Here is an 18615-nt window from a genome sequence, read left to right as displayed (position 1 = left end):
AAGGATCCTAAGTAGAGCTGGTCAAATACTTTGCACACAGAGGTGTTGTTTTGAAAAATGGCCTTTTTTCAAAAACAAATTTTTTGAAAAAAGCAACTCATAGGTCCCACCTTTTGTAAAATTTTCTTTGACTTTATCAATATTGTTTTCATAATAAAAAAAATTGTTTAACAAAACTCCATTTTCAGTAAGAGAACTGGTAAATGAAAAATTTAACAATTTCAAAAACTAATGATAAAATTTCAATAAAAATATCATTAAAATGTGGAAAATTTCACAAAAAATAGAAATTCAGTCTATTTTGAATCCTATAAAATGGAAAAAATTTTGAACTTTTTTTTGCAAATTTTTTTTTGACCAGCTCTAATCCTACATTTAGATACTCATCTAAAGCCAAATATGCCCCATGGCATGGCCCCCCAACAACCACCATTCCCCCTTTTGCTTAATAGGACCATAACTTTCCTTATACCAGTTATATTCTTGGGCAGACCAAATGACCTCCTACCATCTCTAGTGCACCTTTGGTAGGTAGCTTTCAGGGGGGCCCCTGCTCTCTCATCTTACATATAAAGGGGGGCATATCTTCCTTCCAGTCTCTTCTGCCTTCTCCCAATTCCCATTGAGTATCCCCACACTTCTCTCCTTTTCACCACATTGTGGTGGCTCCCCCAATCTGGTTCTTTCCTCATTCCTTCCCTACCCTCTGTGGCAGTGCTTCTCCAAATCATCCCTCCTTTGTTCCCCTCCTCTAATGACTCCCTCTCCTTTGGAGATGACACCACCCTCAGACCTGACTTGACTGCCACCCCAGGAGTCTGTAAAATGCTACCAGCTCCTTCTGAGAGGAACTCTGTGGTCCCCAGCCTCGCCTGTTCTGCTCCTTATTGGCCCAAGAAGGCAAATAGGCTGATCTGTAGCATTATTCCCCCCACCCTTTACCTTCTAGTAAAGAGCAGGATGGAGCAACACTGGGGAGGGGCACAGGGAGCAGGCTGCAATACTGACAAACTCCTGAGGATGACTACACACAGCACATACTTGCTTTTGAAAAGCTTGCAAGCCCTCAGAATGGCCTCTAAAATGTTGGGGCTTTGGGTAGTTAGAAGTGCTATGCTGTTGCCACCAAAACCATGAAAGTGGAACTGCATTGATAAGAGGGAGTTAGAGAGTGTAGGCAAGATAGATAGTTCTTAAAGATAGATAGTTCTTAGTGTCACCTGTTGTGTTGAAAAGGGGATGTCTCAGGCCCAACATGGACTAAAATGTAACTAAAACCCTTGTTCACTATTACAACATTAAACAGTTAAGTATGGTCCAGAGCTTGATGTCAAGTTATTGCTGAAAATGGCTTACCCCCATTAAAAATCTTTTATTAAAGACAGAAAAAAAAACCCAACAAAAATGAAATGATTTGAAATGTTAAGTATTAAGTAAGGATTTATTTTAACAACACTTTTCCCCTTTAGCTGTACAGTCTTTTATAGAGAGAAACACTTGTTTGACAGTCTTTTAGATAGTATTAAAGATGGTATTTACTATCCTTCTTGGTGAAGAATGAAAAGGTTAGTTTAGGTAGTTGGGATTTGTCATTACTTAATTTAATCCTGCTTCCTTGAAGACAAACACATCAAAAGGTGAGAAAAAAGACCTGCAAAGAGAGAAAACAGAGCTTCTGTCTCTGGTGTTAACTTTCACTTGCAACCTTGCTGCTGGAGAAACAAGTCAGAACATGGTCTGATCACCCATTCCAAAACGCAGCAAACTTGAGCCAGCATCAGGCTGTTTTAGGCATTGTTTTTAGCTGCCTCTCTGAACAAAGGCTCATAGCAGTGTTGCAAAAGATGGAGCTATCTTGGCTAGCTAAGCCAGACTCTTTTACAGAAGACATACAGAAAGACATAAAACACATAAAAGAAAAAGAAATAAGGGGAATGGAGGGTGGAAATGACACCCAACGGAAGGGATTACAGCAGAAATGCAAATCTCTCATTCGAGCTGGAGGTGGCAAGGTTGTAGGTTCCCTCTCTCTGACCCGATCCAGTCAAGTTCCTAACTTAGGATCAGGATGATGAAGGCCCAATGAAGGCATAATGGATCTCATGGTCCCAGGAGATGGTGCGGGTGGCAGCCAGGATCGTAAAGCTGACTCCTTCCAGTCCATGCCCTGCCCACTAAGATAATATCCAAAGAAATAGGGTGGCAACCTTTTAAAATTAACAATGACCAATCAAAACACATTTCAGAGATTTTAGAACCTTTCATCTCTGTTATACATGGAGCCTTGAAGACCCCTGACTAAAGTTCTAGTAAGTTAAACATGCAGGTTTGCCTCAGTCTGTCTGTCTTCAACTCTTGCTGATTTATACAAAATAGTTTATGAAACAAGCTGTTGGACTCTTGTTACTTTGGACAATACATCAGTGGCTGGATTCCTATAATAGAAGGGCCTCCCCCTCAACCACTGAAATTAATTTTTGTGAAGTTTTTCCCCCAAAACAGTATAGAATTTGGGGTGGAGGGAGGCAGGCATGAGGAGAGGAAGGAATAGAGCTGAGGAGAAAAATCTCAGATATTTCAGCTTCTCTTATAGCCAGTTTATGGCTCAGCTCTGGGATAACAGAGGCAAGTGTGGTGCTGAAAAAGTCCTATAAATTTGTATATTGTATGGTTGTGAATTAATTAAGAATGCCACAGAGCGGAGGGAAATGAAAATGAGAATTTTTACAGTTAGGGAACCTCTGAAAGCCAGAACCCCAAGTATTCTATAATTCTCTTACTATGGAATTTGCTGTAGAATCTATCCTTTGTCACAGTGTTTGGCTCCTTATCTAAATTTCTGTTCATCCATAATTTTTTCTATCCTACAAGGTTGTAAAGAAAATCTTAAAAATGTGACCCCATTGTAAACTGATGCAATGCTGTCTAGTGAATCTGCACAGTATAGAACAATAGCTTAGAAACATTAACTGACTCATTTATTTCACTAAATGAACTCAAACCTAAAGATGACAATGTATGTCAGTACTCAAGGCCCTGATTCAGGAAAGCACTTATGCATATGCTGCCTCCAGGAAGGAAGACTGCTGGGGAGAGATGGGGTCCACCTGACCAATAAGAGGAAGACAACTTTGCACACCAACTCACCAGTTTAGTGAAGAGGGCTTTAATCTAGGTTCCAATGGGGAACAAGTGACAAAAGTCCACAGGGAAGTTTAAAAAAGGTGACTTTAACAGAAGGCTAAATATTGGCTGGGGAGGGAGGAGGGAAGGGAGAATTATAATAGGGTCAACAAGAGGAAAAACCCTGGAGGAATCTGCTCAACATCTCAGATGACTGTACACTGTATAAATGCAAGGAGAATGGGGAATAAAGAGGAAGAACTGGACATATTAGTAAATAAGTTAATTATGACTTAATTAGCATCACTGAGACTTTGTGGAATAAATTTCAAGACCGGAATATTGGTATAGAGGGGTATAGCTTGTTCAGGAAAGACAGGCATGGAAAAAGGAAAGGATATGTTGCGTTAGACATCAAGAATATGCATGATGCAGGTGCAACAAAGGCAATTGTCAATCTGAGGCATTAACAGGAGTAGTGTTGTATGCAAGAGAAGGGAAGTAATGGTTCTGCTCTACTCAGCACTGATGAGGCATCATTGGGAGTACTGTGCCCAGTTCTGGGTGCCACACTTTAGGAAAGATGTAGGCAAACTGGAAAGAGTCCACAGGACAGCAACAAAAATGATACAAGCTTTAGAAAAACTAACCTATGAGGAAAGGTTTAAAAAACTGGGCATGTTTAGTCTTGAGAAAAGGAAACAGAGGGGCCCTGATACCAATCTTCAGGTATACTAAGGGCTGTTATAAAGAGAAGGGAAATCCATTTTTCCTTATGTGCACTGAAGGTAGGACAAGTAGTAATGGGAGATTTACATTAGATATGAGGAAAAAACTTTCTACCTATAAGGGTAGTTAAGCACTGGAATAGATTTCTACTACACTGCGGGGGGAAGAATCGATCTAAGTTACACAACTTCAGCTACGTGAATAATGTAGCTGAAGTCGCTGTACTTAGATCTACTCACCGTGGTGTCTTCACTGCGGTGAGTCGACTGCTGCCGCTCCCCTGTTGACTCTGCCTGCGCCTCTCATTACGGTGGAGTACAGGAGTTGACGGGAGAGCTCTCAGGGGTCAATTTATCATGTCTAGACTAGACGCGATAAATCGACCCCCGCTGGATCCATCGCTGCCCGCCAATCCGGCGGGTAGTATAGACATACCCTGAGTTGGACAAAGATTCTCTAAAAATACTGAATCTCTATCAGCCCTTTAGACAAGGTTTTGGTAAAATTCCAGGCTTATATTCCAGGTACGGCCAAACTGCGGCTTTTTTACAGGTAAAGAGCGGCTCATGGAATCCCCTTTGTGTCCTCTGCCATTCTCTGCTTACCAGACTAGGGCGGGGGGAGCTTGGGGCTTCTGCCCTGTGGCAGGGTGGTGGGGCTAGGGACTTCTCCCCTATGAGGAGGAGAGTCTCAGGGCTTTAGCCCTACGCATGGTGCGTGTGTGATGGGGCTCAGAGCTTCAGCCCTGCATGGGGCAGCGGTACGCACCAGGGCTCAGGGCTTCTGCACCCTGGCACCTCAGTCTGTTAGGTGGAGAATGGGGGGGGGGGGGCATGGATGGGGGGCTCCGGGAAGTACTTCAAGAGAATTTAAGTCCTGGTGAACCCAACGGCATGAGAGTGAGACTGACAGAGAAGCTCACACATGCACATTATTTCAGGAACTTGCATCATTCTGTATTCAGATATTCTGCAGAATACAGGCTGTATTTACTGTTCAAAGGTCACATTTGTATAGTTTTAGCTTTAAATGTTAATCCTACATTAATTTCGTGGATGACAATGATATCTTCAAATTGTAAGAAATGCAAGGAGAAAACCAAAATATTAAGCCAGAATGGGAAGAAGATTTTGCATTCACGGTTAAAGATGGCAAACCCCTGTGCCTTATCTGCAATGCATCATTCACTAACCACAAAGCGAGCAACTTGAAACATCACTATGAAATGAAACACAATAACTTTTCATCTAAATACCCTCCTGAAACAGAATTAAGGAAAAACAAGCTATCCATATTAAAATTACGCCTAAAAACAGTCAGACATTACTTTCAGCATTCAGTAAGGAAGCTGACACAATGACCTAAGCTAGTTTTGTTATGTCATGGAATATCGCTCATGCTAAATGTCCATATTGTGAGGAAGAATTTGTTAAGAAGAATATTGCAGAAGTGGTTTCACTTTTAGATCTAAGTAACACAAAACTTCAATGACTAATAAAGCAAATTCCAATTTCACACCACCCTGTGGAGAGGTGTAGCTCCCCAGATCAGTGCTGATGTTGCAATCAAGATGCAAAATGATCTAAAGAATTCTTTACCATACAGCCTAGCTGTCGACAAATCCACAGATATAGAAGATAAACCACAACGAGCAAACAATATTTGTTCACTGTGTTTCTGTGGATGTAATTGTGAAAGAAAAAACGCTGGTCTTGGTGGCACTAAAAGAAACAACCTGCGGAGTTGACGTAAAGAATGCACTTGACAAAGCACTGACAAATGCTGACGTACTGCTGGATAAACTTGTCAGTGTTGCAACAGATGGAGCACCTGCAACAGTGGGGGAAAAAGGTAGGACTTACCAGACTCTTGAAAAGCGATCCCAAATATCCGGAGTTTCTCCCTGTTCATTGTATCATCCATCATGAACATCTCGCAGGCAGATACTTCAAGTATGAAAATGTTACAAAAATGATCCTAGAAATTGTCAGTTTCATCTGTTCAAATAGGAAGACTCATCGACAGTTCAAAAATTTAATCGAAGAGCTGGATCTAGACCCACAAGGCCTCTAACTTTAGCAGTAATTAGCCATGGTCTAGTAAGTAGGATGTTAATATTTTTAAAAATGCACGTGTAAAGGTTGTGTGTTTCTTGTGGCTCTCAAACTTCTGAAGATTATTGTATGCATCTCAGAGGGACAGTAAATTTGGCCACCCCTGTTATAATTCCCTCCACAACACTACTGTTTTTTGTTTTGCTTTTTTAACTATCAGGAAGAATGCAAATCAGTTTTCTTCTATGGTATGTTTGCTTTTAAGATAACTGAGGGGTTTTAGTCTAACAGACATTACCTGTAATTTGTTATGGTTACATTTATCCTTATTTATAATTTCTCAGTCTTTTCTACTTGTGATTTGCTCTTTCTACAGAGCACATGAGAGAAAAAAAAAAAACGTTCCTCACAATATACATACTAGTCTTCCCATAGAACCAAGACTGTGAATAATCACTTCATTCATGTAATGACACCTCATCAATACCAATATTTATGCATGGGTGCTTCAAATATGGCATTTCCTTATACAACATGAGGCGGAATTTAGAGAAGCAGTTCAAGTCTTCTGTATCTAGATATCAGGGCTGAAAAAACAACAACACTGTCTACTAAAGTAAAGCTATGTAGTTAATCAGGACAAAAGTCCAGCTGTGTTCAGCTCTTATAAAAAATAAAGGATTTTTGGATTAATAAATCAGGATGTATCAGACAGAACAGCAAGTAAAGATTAAATTTAAAGAAGAACTTGAATCAAATTCGGTTAGTTAGATAGGAAATGTAGTGTCCAGATGTGTCTAGATTAAAATCTTAATATACAAAGCTACTTGCACTGTAGGTTCCTTCCCCCACTCCAAATCAGTGGGTGTTCTTTATAAACATAGCAAACTGATATGAAATGGCCACTTCACTCTATTTTAATTAAAGACTAATTCCAAACAGCAAGCACAGCATTAGTATAGAAACCAAACATGCATGGTGGGTTAAGAAACTAAAGACTGGCCTCTTGCATACATGTATGTAAGAAAAATACAACTGATTTCAATGGTTTTTATTAGGCATTAGCAGTTTACAAATTTGAGAGTTGTTTAAGAAATAAAGCTATAGAACAGAATCAGTTGGAAACTCATTTTGGGGGTTTTTTAGATCCACAAAATTTGCAAAATACTTTGTCAGTGGCAAATTCCAGGCTGTCTAAAACACAGCCCCACTATATTTTCTTATTCACATATTTCGTAATTTATCAAAAAACTAAGATTGTTCTAAAAATACCTAACAAAACTAAATAGTCAATTAAACTACTCTATCTGTCCCTATAATTATGTATACTTGAATTTTGTTCATTTTGTACACGATACTGATTGTTTAAGAGCACTTAAGGAGACTATATTGCAATTTTTTAATAATTCTCAAAATTATGAATAAATAGATCCCATGACAAAATTAAGTTTGTTACCTTTTTACTTGAGTATTTATATATTTCATACCTTACCCTAAACAAAAGATTTTCTAGAGGAAATAATGCTCTCAAGGTAATATTCCCTTGTCATTTTAATGCTGAACAACATGAATTTCAAGAGTTTCTATTTCATGACAAGCAAAGGTCCAAATCAAGTCCTATATTTTGCTATAATACACTAAATACCATTTCAATGTATGATTTTTTTAACTTAAGATTTCGTTTCTACAAGACACAAAAATGTGAGCAGCCAAACTGTGTATACATGTGGCACCTGAGGTTTATGACTACAGGTGCAGAGATTCAGATCAGTAAGTCTCATCTTTCCATGTAAGCGCCCTTATATCCACCTTTTTCTTCCCAGCCCCACAGCCAACTGGGGGGGGGGGGAGGAGGAGAGAGAGAGAGAGAGGTATTGTATGTAACACGAAGGACACTGGAAGAAACAACACTATAAAGGAACAAAAGCGTAAGTGATGTAACAAGTTACTACAAGGTTTTTGCTACATAAAAATAAAGTGACAGTCCAAAAATTCCAAGAACCAGAAAGTAACATGGTAAACAAAAGTGGCAAAACAACTTGCAAAATATTCTACAGCCTTAAGGCAGCCTTCATTTCAATCAGCAATGCGATCACTGGCATATCTGGAGAGAAATTCTTCTTTAGTGTACTTAAATATGTTGATATGCAACTGGTTAAGAATTATATCGATCCTAGAAAAAAAGAACAAAACACTCATGGGCATGTTTTCCACAGCAAGATAAATTAAATATGGTAATATTCATTAAAAGTAAGTGAGGTTTAATTTTTAAAGTCACCACATTTAGAAAATTGGCCAAGATTTTCAAAAATAAGAGCTTAATATTGGGCTCTTGAATTTCAAAAATTTAATCTGAGCTCAATGGGAATTGATGGGCGTTTGGTACTTTTGAAAAATCAGGCCTCTTACTTAGGTCCCTAATTATGAATTTAGGATTTTAAGTTTCAGTGTCTATTTTTAAAAATATTGGTCCTTCCATCCAGGGACTCTGTGGTACATTTTTCTATCACGTCAATTACAGAGACAAAAGCCTAACAGTTAAATTACTACTAGTTACTCTAAAATGGGATATGAGCAACAAATACGCTTGATAGAATGCACGTTCAATTACTATAAGAAAAGGAACATTTTAGTCATTTTTAAGTCTCAACTGTACTCATGGAAACTTCTCTAAGAAAAGTGAATTAATTGGAAAGTCATAAAAAGCTTTAAATATTTTACCATCTGTTATGAAAATTCTCTGACATTTCAGCTACATTATATAAAAACAATCAACTTTTTCCCCCCTAAGGAGTTAACAGGAATCATGTGAATAAATCCTCATGACAAGACTTCAATATCTATCCCGTTATTTTTAATATTTCTTACTTTCCTAATTTACTAACCTGTATAGAAGTCATGACTCCATTAGCAAGAACAGAAAGTTTTCCAGCCACTGATTTCACTCCTTGTTTAAACTGAGCCATATCCGGTGCTGAAGGCAAGACATTTGCAATACTGTAACTTCCTATATAGGGAATAAAAAACATGCAATAGTGATACTGTATTAAAAATAGCATGTTTTGAGAGCTATTATCTACTACATTGAACACCAACCCCATGAATGTCTGAATGTCCATACTAACTAAAGTTCTAAAAATTAAAAGTAACCTTTAGATATAAAACAATTAATCAAATTACTCAGACTCATCTTGCTTTATATTTTCAAATGTCCATTTGAGAATTTGTACATATTCCTACCAAACCTGCTATTTTCTAAAAACATACACTCCACATTCCAAGTTGAGCAATTACACTATGCCAACATATAAGATTCCTCTGCAGTTTCAATTGGATACAAATACTATTAATTTCCTTTCCTAAACTGTTATTTAGCCTTGCTGTGTGTTGTTAAACAGCTCCTGTGTTTTGCTTCAAAGGTGGATGCACTGGTATAGGTGGAATTCCGACACTACCTTTGGGAGGAATTTAGGGTGATGCCGTAGCGATACCTTGTCCCTATGGAATATAGTGTAGGAGGGATCTGCTATCATGGCGGCTAGCTCACCTACCCACGTGGCTGAGGTTATGGCTACCAGGAATGTCACTTTCATTGAGAGGTGGGAGAGGGAGCACGTTGCCAACGGTTCAAAGAGGGGCTTCATGAGGGCGGAGAGGATGAGATTAAGGTCCCACAGAGCTGTAAGCTTCAGTGCTGTCAACAAGAAAGGCTCACAGCATCTAGCAGTCCGTGGTGCACCTCTGGAAATGTCAGAGGACCTAGGTGGTGTCAGTGGGGCCATACTATCCAGGAGGTGCAGAGGCACTGGCAGGAGGGGGCACACAAGGGTGAGTGTTCCAGACGCACGGGTACCATGGCAGTTATTGGTACCATCAGATCCCATTTGCACCTAGCCTTACTCTCCACATGTGGAAGCTTGGGCATTGGTCCAGTCGGATCCGCGCACAATATCTCACCCAACTTGGCCTGGCTTGGGGAAGAAATGCTGTGCGTTGGAGCAATCTATGATAGGGATCTGCTTTTATGCTCATGACAGTGTTTTTTACTCTAATGTCGGTACTTGGTTTTGTCTTCAGTACCAACAGACCAGGGGCATAAAGGGTGATCAGAGGGGCTCTCACTGCCAATGATGGTCGCTGTACCGGGGGCTCCATCGGTCCCGGATCAGAACATGCCCTCAGTCTAAAATGGCTTCCTCCATCAAGTACTTATGGAGGCGAAGCCACAATGTGTGTGTTGCCGAGGTAGCAAAGGCACCTCTGGAGTTTGTCACTCACAGATAATGAGTACAGGCAGGACACAATTTTTAAATCACGGAATCTGGGGCATAGTCCCCAGGTGGAGAATGTTCCCCAAACAGGGAAAGAACTACACTAACGTATAGATCACTAAAATGACAATATACAACTATCTGCAACTAGGTACACAGAACAAGGAGTGGTCACTCTCTTAGTAAAATTAAGAGTGTGAAGGAACAGGGGTTTCCGACTCAGGCCGTGCGGCGATTAGAGGGAACCAAAGAGGCGTCAACACACTGTACCTATTATACCCTCGGCTTGAAGCACAAGGGGATGCATCACGTACGTGTGTCAACGGACACTTCTTCCAGACTGAGGTGCATGGCATGCATGCACACCCACATGTGGAATACACATAGGTACCATGACTTGAAGAACTAAACAATTTGCATTTTAGCAGACAACCCCAGAGGGGAATGAGTAGTGGTGTCACCCGTCTTGCAATCTTGTGTGCCTTACAGTAGCTCCCATCTGGGCTGCTCGCAAACAGCCTTCCAGCATGCAAGCCACACCTGAGGTGTCTGTGTGTAACGGCAGCCTGGCAGGTACACCTGGGCTCTCACTAGCCTGGGTTATACTGCAGGGTGACCTCAACACACCCCAGTCCCAGATCGTCCCCCAGAAATGTATGTCCTGTACTGCCCAGCCCTGTCCTGGCCAGTACAAATATATTAAATCCATTATTCCTTTATAGAAATAATATGCCAGTTTATTATCTTAAATAGCTATCAGGCACTTCAATTTAAAAACACTGGATTAGATAAAACAGTAAAGCAAACTTAACAACTACAAAGAGAGAGATTTTAAGTGAGGATAAGTAATGAGGTATAAAGTTAGACACGGTTACAAGAAAAATAAAGAGAAAACTCTCACTAGTATCTACTTACAAAACTAACTTAGTTGCAAAGCAAACTTTCTCCAGGCTCCAGCAGATTACTGACCAAACTCGCAGGTCAGGACCCCTCCCCTAGAGTCCAATGGCTGTTTCCTTTTGTCTTCTCAGGTGCGGAGAATGAGGTGGGCAAGGGGGGGGGAGGGTGTCCCCTTGGGGCATTTGTCCCTCTTTTTTTTTTTTTAATAGTTTCAGTCCCCCACTTGAAAAAATATTTCCAGCTGAGACCCAAGAAGACAACAATATGTTTTTTTTCACCTGTTTGAACTTCCTTTGTTTTCCCTTCCTGCTTGATAACTCTGTTTACTGCTTCAAGGCAAATTAAGGCAAGCACACATTGCTTCCTTTGTTTAGGACAGACCTGACTTCTGCCTGGGCAGGGCTGTAGGGTTTGGAACATGTGTTAATAACATCATAGGGGGAATCTTATAACTTCTCAAACAATCTTTCCATCCATATTTTAACAGGACAATACGGAACAGCAAATAATGAGTTTTCAAATGATACCTTATAAGGCATACTTTGTACAAAAGATTATTACAATAGTGTGGTAGCATGTAAATACAGGAGTGTATTCTGTCACACTACTTCACAGTTGGAAATAGACTGAGCTGGAGGTATCCTTCAGAATACTCCATTTCAAAGATTCACTGGACTATAAAAGAGAAGGGGACCAAGAAAGAGAAGGTTACTCCCCTTGTGCAATAACTGAGGCTCTTCGAGATGGTTGTCCCTGTGGGTGCTCCATATTAGGTGTCTTGACGCCCTGCACTTGTAATAAGAGATTTGTAGTAGCAGTGCCCCGGTTGGCCGCGCATGCACGGAAGCCATCTCGCGCCGCTCTGAGTGACCACTTAGCGTGCGCAGCCAAGCATCCCTCAGTTCTTTCTCTACCCCAGAATCAATGTGAAACTCCGAATCAGAATACCTCAGAATCAATGTGAAACTCCGAAGCAGAGGGGAGAAGGGAGGGTAGTGGAGCACCCACAGGGACAACTATCTCAAAGAACCTCAGTTACTGCACAAGGTGAGTAACCTTCTCTTCCTCTTCGAGGAGTGTCCCTGTGGTTGCTCCACTTTAGGTGACTATGAAGCAGTACCCCTCGATGGAAGGAGGGGCTTCAGAGTATTTTTGTTAACAGTGAACAGCACTGAGAGTCCAAACTGAGTGTCGGCAGAGGAACGTATTTCCAAGGCATAGCGTTTGGTAAACGTGTGGGCCAAAGCCCAGGTAGCTGCCCTGCAAATGTCTACGATGGGTATGTTGTTGAGGAACACTACAGACATGGATAGCGCTCTGGTGGAGTACGAACGAATTGCAGTGGAGCAGGGGTGTTGCTCTGATGACAGAATAGGTGGATACAGCCAGAAATCCATGTAGATAATCTTTGTTTAGAGATGGCCTCACCCTTTGATTGCTCTGCGACCAAAAGAAAGATGGGACAATTTTCTAAATGTCTTTGTTCTTTCTAAGCAGAAGGCCAGAGCTCTAGGGACGTCGAGAGTGTGAAGGGATGCCTCCCCAGTGTTGGCGTGGGGTTTCGGAAAAAACACAGGTAAGTAAATGGGTTGGTTTAAATGAAATGAAGAGGCTACTTTAGGTATAAATTTAGGGTGGTGTCTTAGGATGACTTTGTCTTTATAGAATGTGGTATACGGCGGGTGTGCTATTAGGGCCTCTAGGTCCACTACTGTTCTTGCTGAAGTGATTGCAATAAGGAAGGAGACCTTCATTGATGGATGTAGCAGTGAGCAAGTCACAAGGAGTTCGAATGGCTTGCCCATGAGGATGTGTAGCATGAGGTTAAGGTCCCATATAGGAGGAGGGTGTTTTAGAGGAGAATAGATGTTGGTCATGCTGTTTAAGAATTGTTTAGTGGTTGGATAAGCAAAGATCGTGGTTCCATCTACCTTAACTTGTAGTGAGGCAATGGCTGCTAAGTGTACCTTTATGGCGCTATTGGAGAGGCCAGCCTTTTTAAGGCCTAATATATAGTCCAGGACTCTGGGTAGAGGGGCAGAATGAGGAGACTTATGATGAGCCTCGCACCAGGTGCAGAAACCTACCCACTTATGAGTGTAAGTCTTGCGTGTGCTCAGTTTGCGACTATTCAAGAGAATATCTTTAACCTCGTCAGAGTAATCCTGATCCAGCCCCATTAGCCATGGAGTAACCAGGCTTTGAGATGGAGAACTGCTAGGCTGGGGTGAATGATGCGGCCAGCCTCCTGTATTAGGAAGTTGTGGAAGGGTTTGAGGAGGTTTCACCGCCATCTGTGTTAGGTATGGGAACCACGTCTGTCTGGGCCATGTGGGCGCAATGAGTATGACCCTGGCCTTGTCCTGTCTGATTCTGTGTAACACCCGGCTTAGTTCCGGGCGGGAACGCGTACATTAGTGGTGCTTCCCATATTGTGAGGAGGGCATCGCCCAGTGAGTGGTGCCTCAGTCCCGCTCAGGAGAAATATTGAGGACATTTTGTATTGTGAGCTGTTGTGAATAAGTCTACAGTAGGGAACCTCCACTGGTTGAATACGGTCACAAGGGTTGGGTAGTCCATCTCCCACTCATGGATTTGTGAGAAGTGTCTGCTCAGATGGTCTTCCATGGTATTCTGAAGTCCTGGCAGGTAAGCTGCAGAAATGTCTATATTGTTGGATATGCACCATAGCCCTAGGTGGAGTGCCTCAATGCAAAAAGGGTATGATCGAGCTCTGCCCTGTTGGTTTATATAAAACATGCAGGCTGTGTTGTCCATGAGGACTTGGATGGTATTGTTGCGGATAAGCGGAAGGAAGTGTTTGCATACTTTTCTAGAATGTTTATATGTAGGTTGGTTTCTGCTGGGGACCAGCGTCCCTGGATGGGGTTGTTGTCCAGATGGGCTCCCCATCCCACTAGGGAGCCATCTGTGGTGATTGTTATAGTGGGAGCTTTTTGTTGGAATGTGACCCCTGAACAGATGTTTTGCAGTTGTATCCACCACTTGAGGGAATCCTTCTCTCTCCGGGGTATAGTGAGCCGTTTGTGAAGGGAATGCTTGTGTGGTATACAGCAGGCGTGGAGCCAGGCCTGTAGGCATCTCAAATGCAGTCGGGCATGTTTGACTACATAAGTTGTAGCAGCCATATGCTCAAGAAGTTGTAAGCAGGCCCTAGCGGACATTTGGGGGCTGTCTGATTGTTATCAGCCTGGTTAGGTTGTGGAATCGCTGTTGGGATAATCTTGCTTGTGCTGCAAGACAGTCGAGATAGGCCCCTATAAACTCTAGCTGTTGGACAGGGACCAAGGTGGACTTTTGAACCTTTATTTGAAACCCTAGGTTGGTGAAGAGGGTTAATGTGGTTTGTGTTTGTACTGCTATCTGTTGTGTTGGTGCTCTTATGATGTAGTCGTCCAAGTATGGGAAGATCATTACCCTTAGCCTGCGGAGGTAAGCTGTGGCGATGGCTAAGACTTTGGAGAATACCCATGGGGCTGTGGACAGGCTGAAGGGTAGTATTTTGTATTGGTAATGTTGATGGCCTAGTGTGAAGCGCAGAAATCGTCAGTGTGCTGGATGAATGGTGATGTGAAAGTAGGCATCCTGTAGGTCAAATCTCCTTTCTCTAATGCTGGAATTATGGTTGCTAGGGTAACCATTTTGAAGGGCTGCATCGTTACAAATTTATTGAGTTTGCGTAGGTCCAGAATGGGTCTCCAGCCCCCATTCTTTTTCTGTGTGAGAAAATAACGGGAATAAAACCCTGTTCCCCTGTGTTGGAGTAGTACTATTTCAACGGCTCCTAGTTACAGGAGATGGTTTATTTCCTGCTGCAACACAGTCTTGTGGGAGGGGTCCCTGAAGGAGGATAGGGAAGGTGGGTGGGTGGGGGAGTAGAAATAAATGGGATAGAGTAACCCTTCTGGCCGATTTCCAGCACCTATTTTTCTGAAGTGATGTTGTTCCAGACTGGGTAGTGTGGTAGCAGGTGGTCTCCAAAGAGAGTGGATGTTATCTGATAATCTGGCATGGGAGAAGACAGAGGTCTCGAGCCCTTGACCAATACTTCAAATGATTGATGGGATGTTGATGGTTGAGATGTGGCAGGTTGATCCTGGTTATGCCTGCGCCTTGCTTGTGTTTGCTTGCGGCGTTAGTCATATTGTCTCGGGTTGGGAGTACAGGGTGGGATGGAATCTTTGGGTATAAAAATCTGCCGTTTTTTCTTGTTTGGAGGGACGTAAATACCTATTGTCTTCAAGGTGATTCTCGAGTCCTTTAAAGTATGTAGGGATGGATCTGTGGTTTCTGCAAATAATTTTTGTCCCTCAAAGGGCAGGACCTCATCTGTGACTTGTACTTCCCTAGGAAGCCCAGAGAGGTGGAGCCATGAAGCTCGACGCATGACCATGGACGTGGTGATGGAACGAGCTGCCGTGTCAGCAGAATCAAGGAGACCTGCAGTGCTGTTTTGGCAATTAAGGAGCCCTCCGCAATGTTAGCTTTGTATTGCTCCTTTGACTCCTCTGGCATTTGTTCAATAAAAGACGTCAACAAGTTGTAGGTGTATTTCACTAACAGAGTAGTTTACTATGTGAAATTGCAGTGAGGCTGAGGAACAGGCTTTGTGTTCAAAGAGCTCAAGCCTTTTCCAGTCTTTGTCATAACGGGTGGTTTCTGACTGGTGCTGTTTTCCCCTTTGGTTTACTGCCTCTACGACCAGTGAATTTGGAGTTGGGTGAGTAAATAAGAACTCAGCCCCTTTCGCTGGTACATAATATTTTCTGTCCGAGCGTTTACAGGAGGGTGGGACAGTGGCCGGTGTCTGCCATGCTATCATTGCAGGATCCATTAGAGTAGTGTTAATGGGCAGAGCTATTTTTGTTGATGGGAATGCGTGCAAGATGTCAGTAAGTTTATGCTGAGTCTCTGGCAGCTCTGCTAAAGAGATGTCCAGGGATTCTGTAACTCTTTTGAATAAGTCCTGGAAGGACTTGAAATCAACTCCTGTGATGGAAAGTGATGGCATAACTGTTTCATCTGGGGACGAGGATGAAATATGGGTGGGGGTGGCAGTGTGACATCTTCAGAATCCTCTTCTGGCTCCTCTCCCTCTTCCTCCTGGGCCTCCAACGGTGGGGGGTTCATGAGTGAAAGGGACCGGGTGGCACTTGATGCTGGTAGGTTGGGGAGTTTAAGATTTTGGGCTCTGTAGATGTCCTACTATGGCCAACTGGGTGGCATAACAACAGGAGGTGGTATCCATGGTTGTGCCTGCCAGCTTTGTCCTTTCATAGTTTGTTGTTGGTGAGAGGGTCCTGGTTTCGGGGAGGAATTGCAAGGGGTATAAAGACCTGAATCATTCTCTTTATCCTCATCACTAGATAATGGAGGTGCAGATCTGCTCGGAGTGCCTATTCAGGTTGGTCCTGGTCTGACTGGGGTACCGTTGGTGCCGAAGAGGGATGTTCCCAGCATGGAGGAGATTGCCAGGTCCGCCTGTCCCATGAAGGGTTGCAGTACTGGGAAGCTTGGTGTTGTGGATAGCAGCATAGTATGTTCTGCTGGTGCCGAGGTCTTGTGAGGCTGTGCATATGCAGCAGGTGGCACCATTACGCTAGCTGGTGCTGAGGCGTTCTTCGGCACTGTTGGTGCCGAGCTAGGGAGCTTAGCTTTAGCTCATGCACCTGAGAGCCTGGCTGTATCAGTGCCTTGGCTCCTCAGGATGTCTCGGTACCAGACATTCTTGGTGCCTCTCATCTGAGGTTCTTGGTGACGTCGGTACCAGGGCAGACTTCTTGCCAGGAGATCGCTTCTTCTTAAGGGGATCTTTCTGAGGCGATGACTGTGACCAATGTTTGGTCGCCTTGTTAGATGCAGGGTCCTTAGACACTGTGTGGAGCTCTTGTCTGAGGCTGTTGCTGGAGACCGTTGGCCAGGAGGAGTCTTGGACTCTGGGTCGGAGGCTGGCCTGAGGGATTTCTCCATCATTAATAGTTTTCGTTGGAGGTCCCTGGCTTTCAGTGTCCTGGCATATAATTTCTTGCAGGGTGCACACTTCTGTGGTATATGGGTTTCCCTGAGACAGCATGACCATCCGATACAGTAATAGATAGCCTGCAGGTCAGGCAACGTTTAAAGCCGGGGGAACCAGGCATGCCTGAGGTGAAGGTTGCTGTTCAGTCACCATTTGTGGGGGGGGTGACAAAATAATATTTACCGATTAAAAAAAATTAAGGACAGGAAGACAAAAGAAAACCGTCAAAAGGGATAAACAGAGATGGGAATATAAGCAATTTTACGACCTAGACGGGCGCTCCTTGAAGAAGAACCCCATGTTATCTATCTTTCCCCTAAGACAACAAAGGTGCCAGCCCTTTGACTTTGGAGGACAGATCGTGACCCAGGAATTTGGTCAGCCATCTTGATGGAAACGTGACGAGAATTTTACCTTGTACCTAATCTAGCTTAAATTTTAGTTACTAGAAAGCATTTTATCTTGATTTCTCTTGTAATCATTTCTCACTTTAATTCTTATACTCACTTAAGATCTATCTCTGTAACCAAACTTGTTTTATTTTTAATGCCAACCAGTTCAGTGCTGTGTTTAAACTCAACTCTTTGTTAACTCCAGTTAAAGTAACAAACTGTTGAATACTGGCTCTTTAAAGGAGCAATGGACCTTAACATTCTTCTGGTTGTTCCAAGATAAGGTTGGACATTTCAGAACACACATTTTGGGGGAAAACTGGGGCTGGAGAGAATGTGGCGTTTCCTTACCAGTTGTTAACCAAGACTGGCAGAGACCAGTAGAAATCTGTGGTGTTGTAGGCAGGCTCCAGGATCCAAAGTGTTGGACCAGGGTTGTCCAATACATAGAGTGCATACTTGTTGCTGACTGTGAGCGTCCCAGGCAGAAAACCACAGTAGCAAGGCATTGTGAGGCTCTTGGAGTTACATGGTAAAATGTGACAATTCTTCATTGGTCTGGACTGCACCTCAGAATGTGACATCCATTCCAAGACTTTTCTAGTTGTTGGCAGCTCCACATGGTGCTCAATACAAAACAGCTGAACTCTGATTCTTCAAAAGGCATAGTTTTTCAACTGTTTCTTTTACAGGAAAAGTTAGAAGTGATAGGAACAAGACAATCAGGTAGCTCAATCAGAAATTAATGGGTTGATGCTGGTATAGACAACCCAGTGGTCTGGCCCAAAGTGTTACAAAAGGCCACACTGAGACTCGTAGTGATTAAACAAGGAGTGGCAGAAACATACTTCAGAAACACTGTGGGCGAACACTCATAAAACTTTTGAACAATCTGTAAATTCAGTGCATAACAATATCAAACTCAATTAGAGCTTTTAAAAATATTTTTATGGTACTTCAGTTATGGGCTTCACATTACACTAACATAGCTCAAAATACAAAACAAAGTTGCTTGCTACTGTGGCATGTAACTTATAAGGTAAATGCACATTAAATAAGTTATATGCCAAAGTGCAATTTCAAATTTCCTTATCTGTGGATCATGC

The 18615-nt window shown here is 42.5% G+C and overlaps 1 protein-coding gene across 2 annotated transcripts in view; it reads right to left on the bottom strand.

Annotated features, from left to right (window-relative positions):
- Positions 1-6942: 6942 nt before the first annotated feature.
- ARFGAP3 (ARF GTPase activating protein 3) overlaps positions 6943-18615 on the bottom strand; it is an 80159-nt gene continuing 68486 nt past the window's right edge. For both annotated transcript variants that reach the window (XM_048825673.2, XM_048825683.2), the window contains 2 exons: positions 8792-8913; positions 6943-8079 (listed from right to left, as the gene is read on the bottom strand). In XM_048825673.2, coding sequence (XP_048681630.1) covers positions 8062-8079; positions 8792-8913 — 140 coding nt within the window. In that variant the 3' untranslated portion in view covers positions 6943-8061. The remainder of the gene's footprint in view (positions 8080-8791; positions 8914-18615) is intronic.

This window comes from Caretta caretta, chromosome 1, assembly GCF_965140235.1.
Source record: "Caretta caretta isolate rCarCar2 chromosome 1, rCarCar1.hap1, whole genome shotgun sequence".
In the NCBI taxonomy this organism is placed as follows: domain Eukaryota; kingdom Metazoa; phylum Chordata; order Testudines; family Cheloniidae; genus Caretta; species Caretta caretta.
Note: the sequence above shows the minus strand (reverse complement) of the source record. Positions and strands in the feature narration are given on the sequence as shown.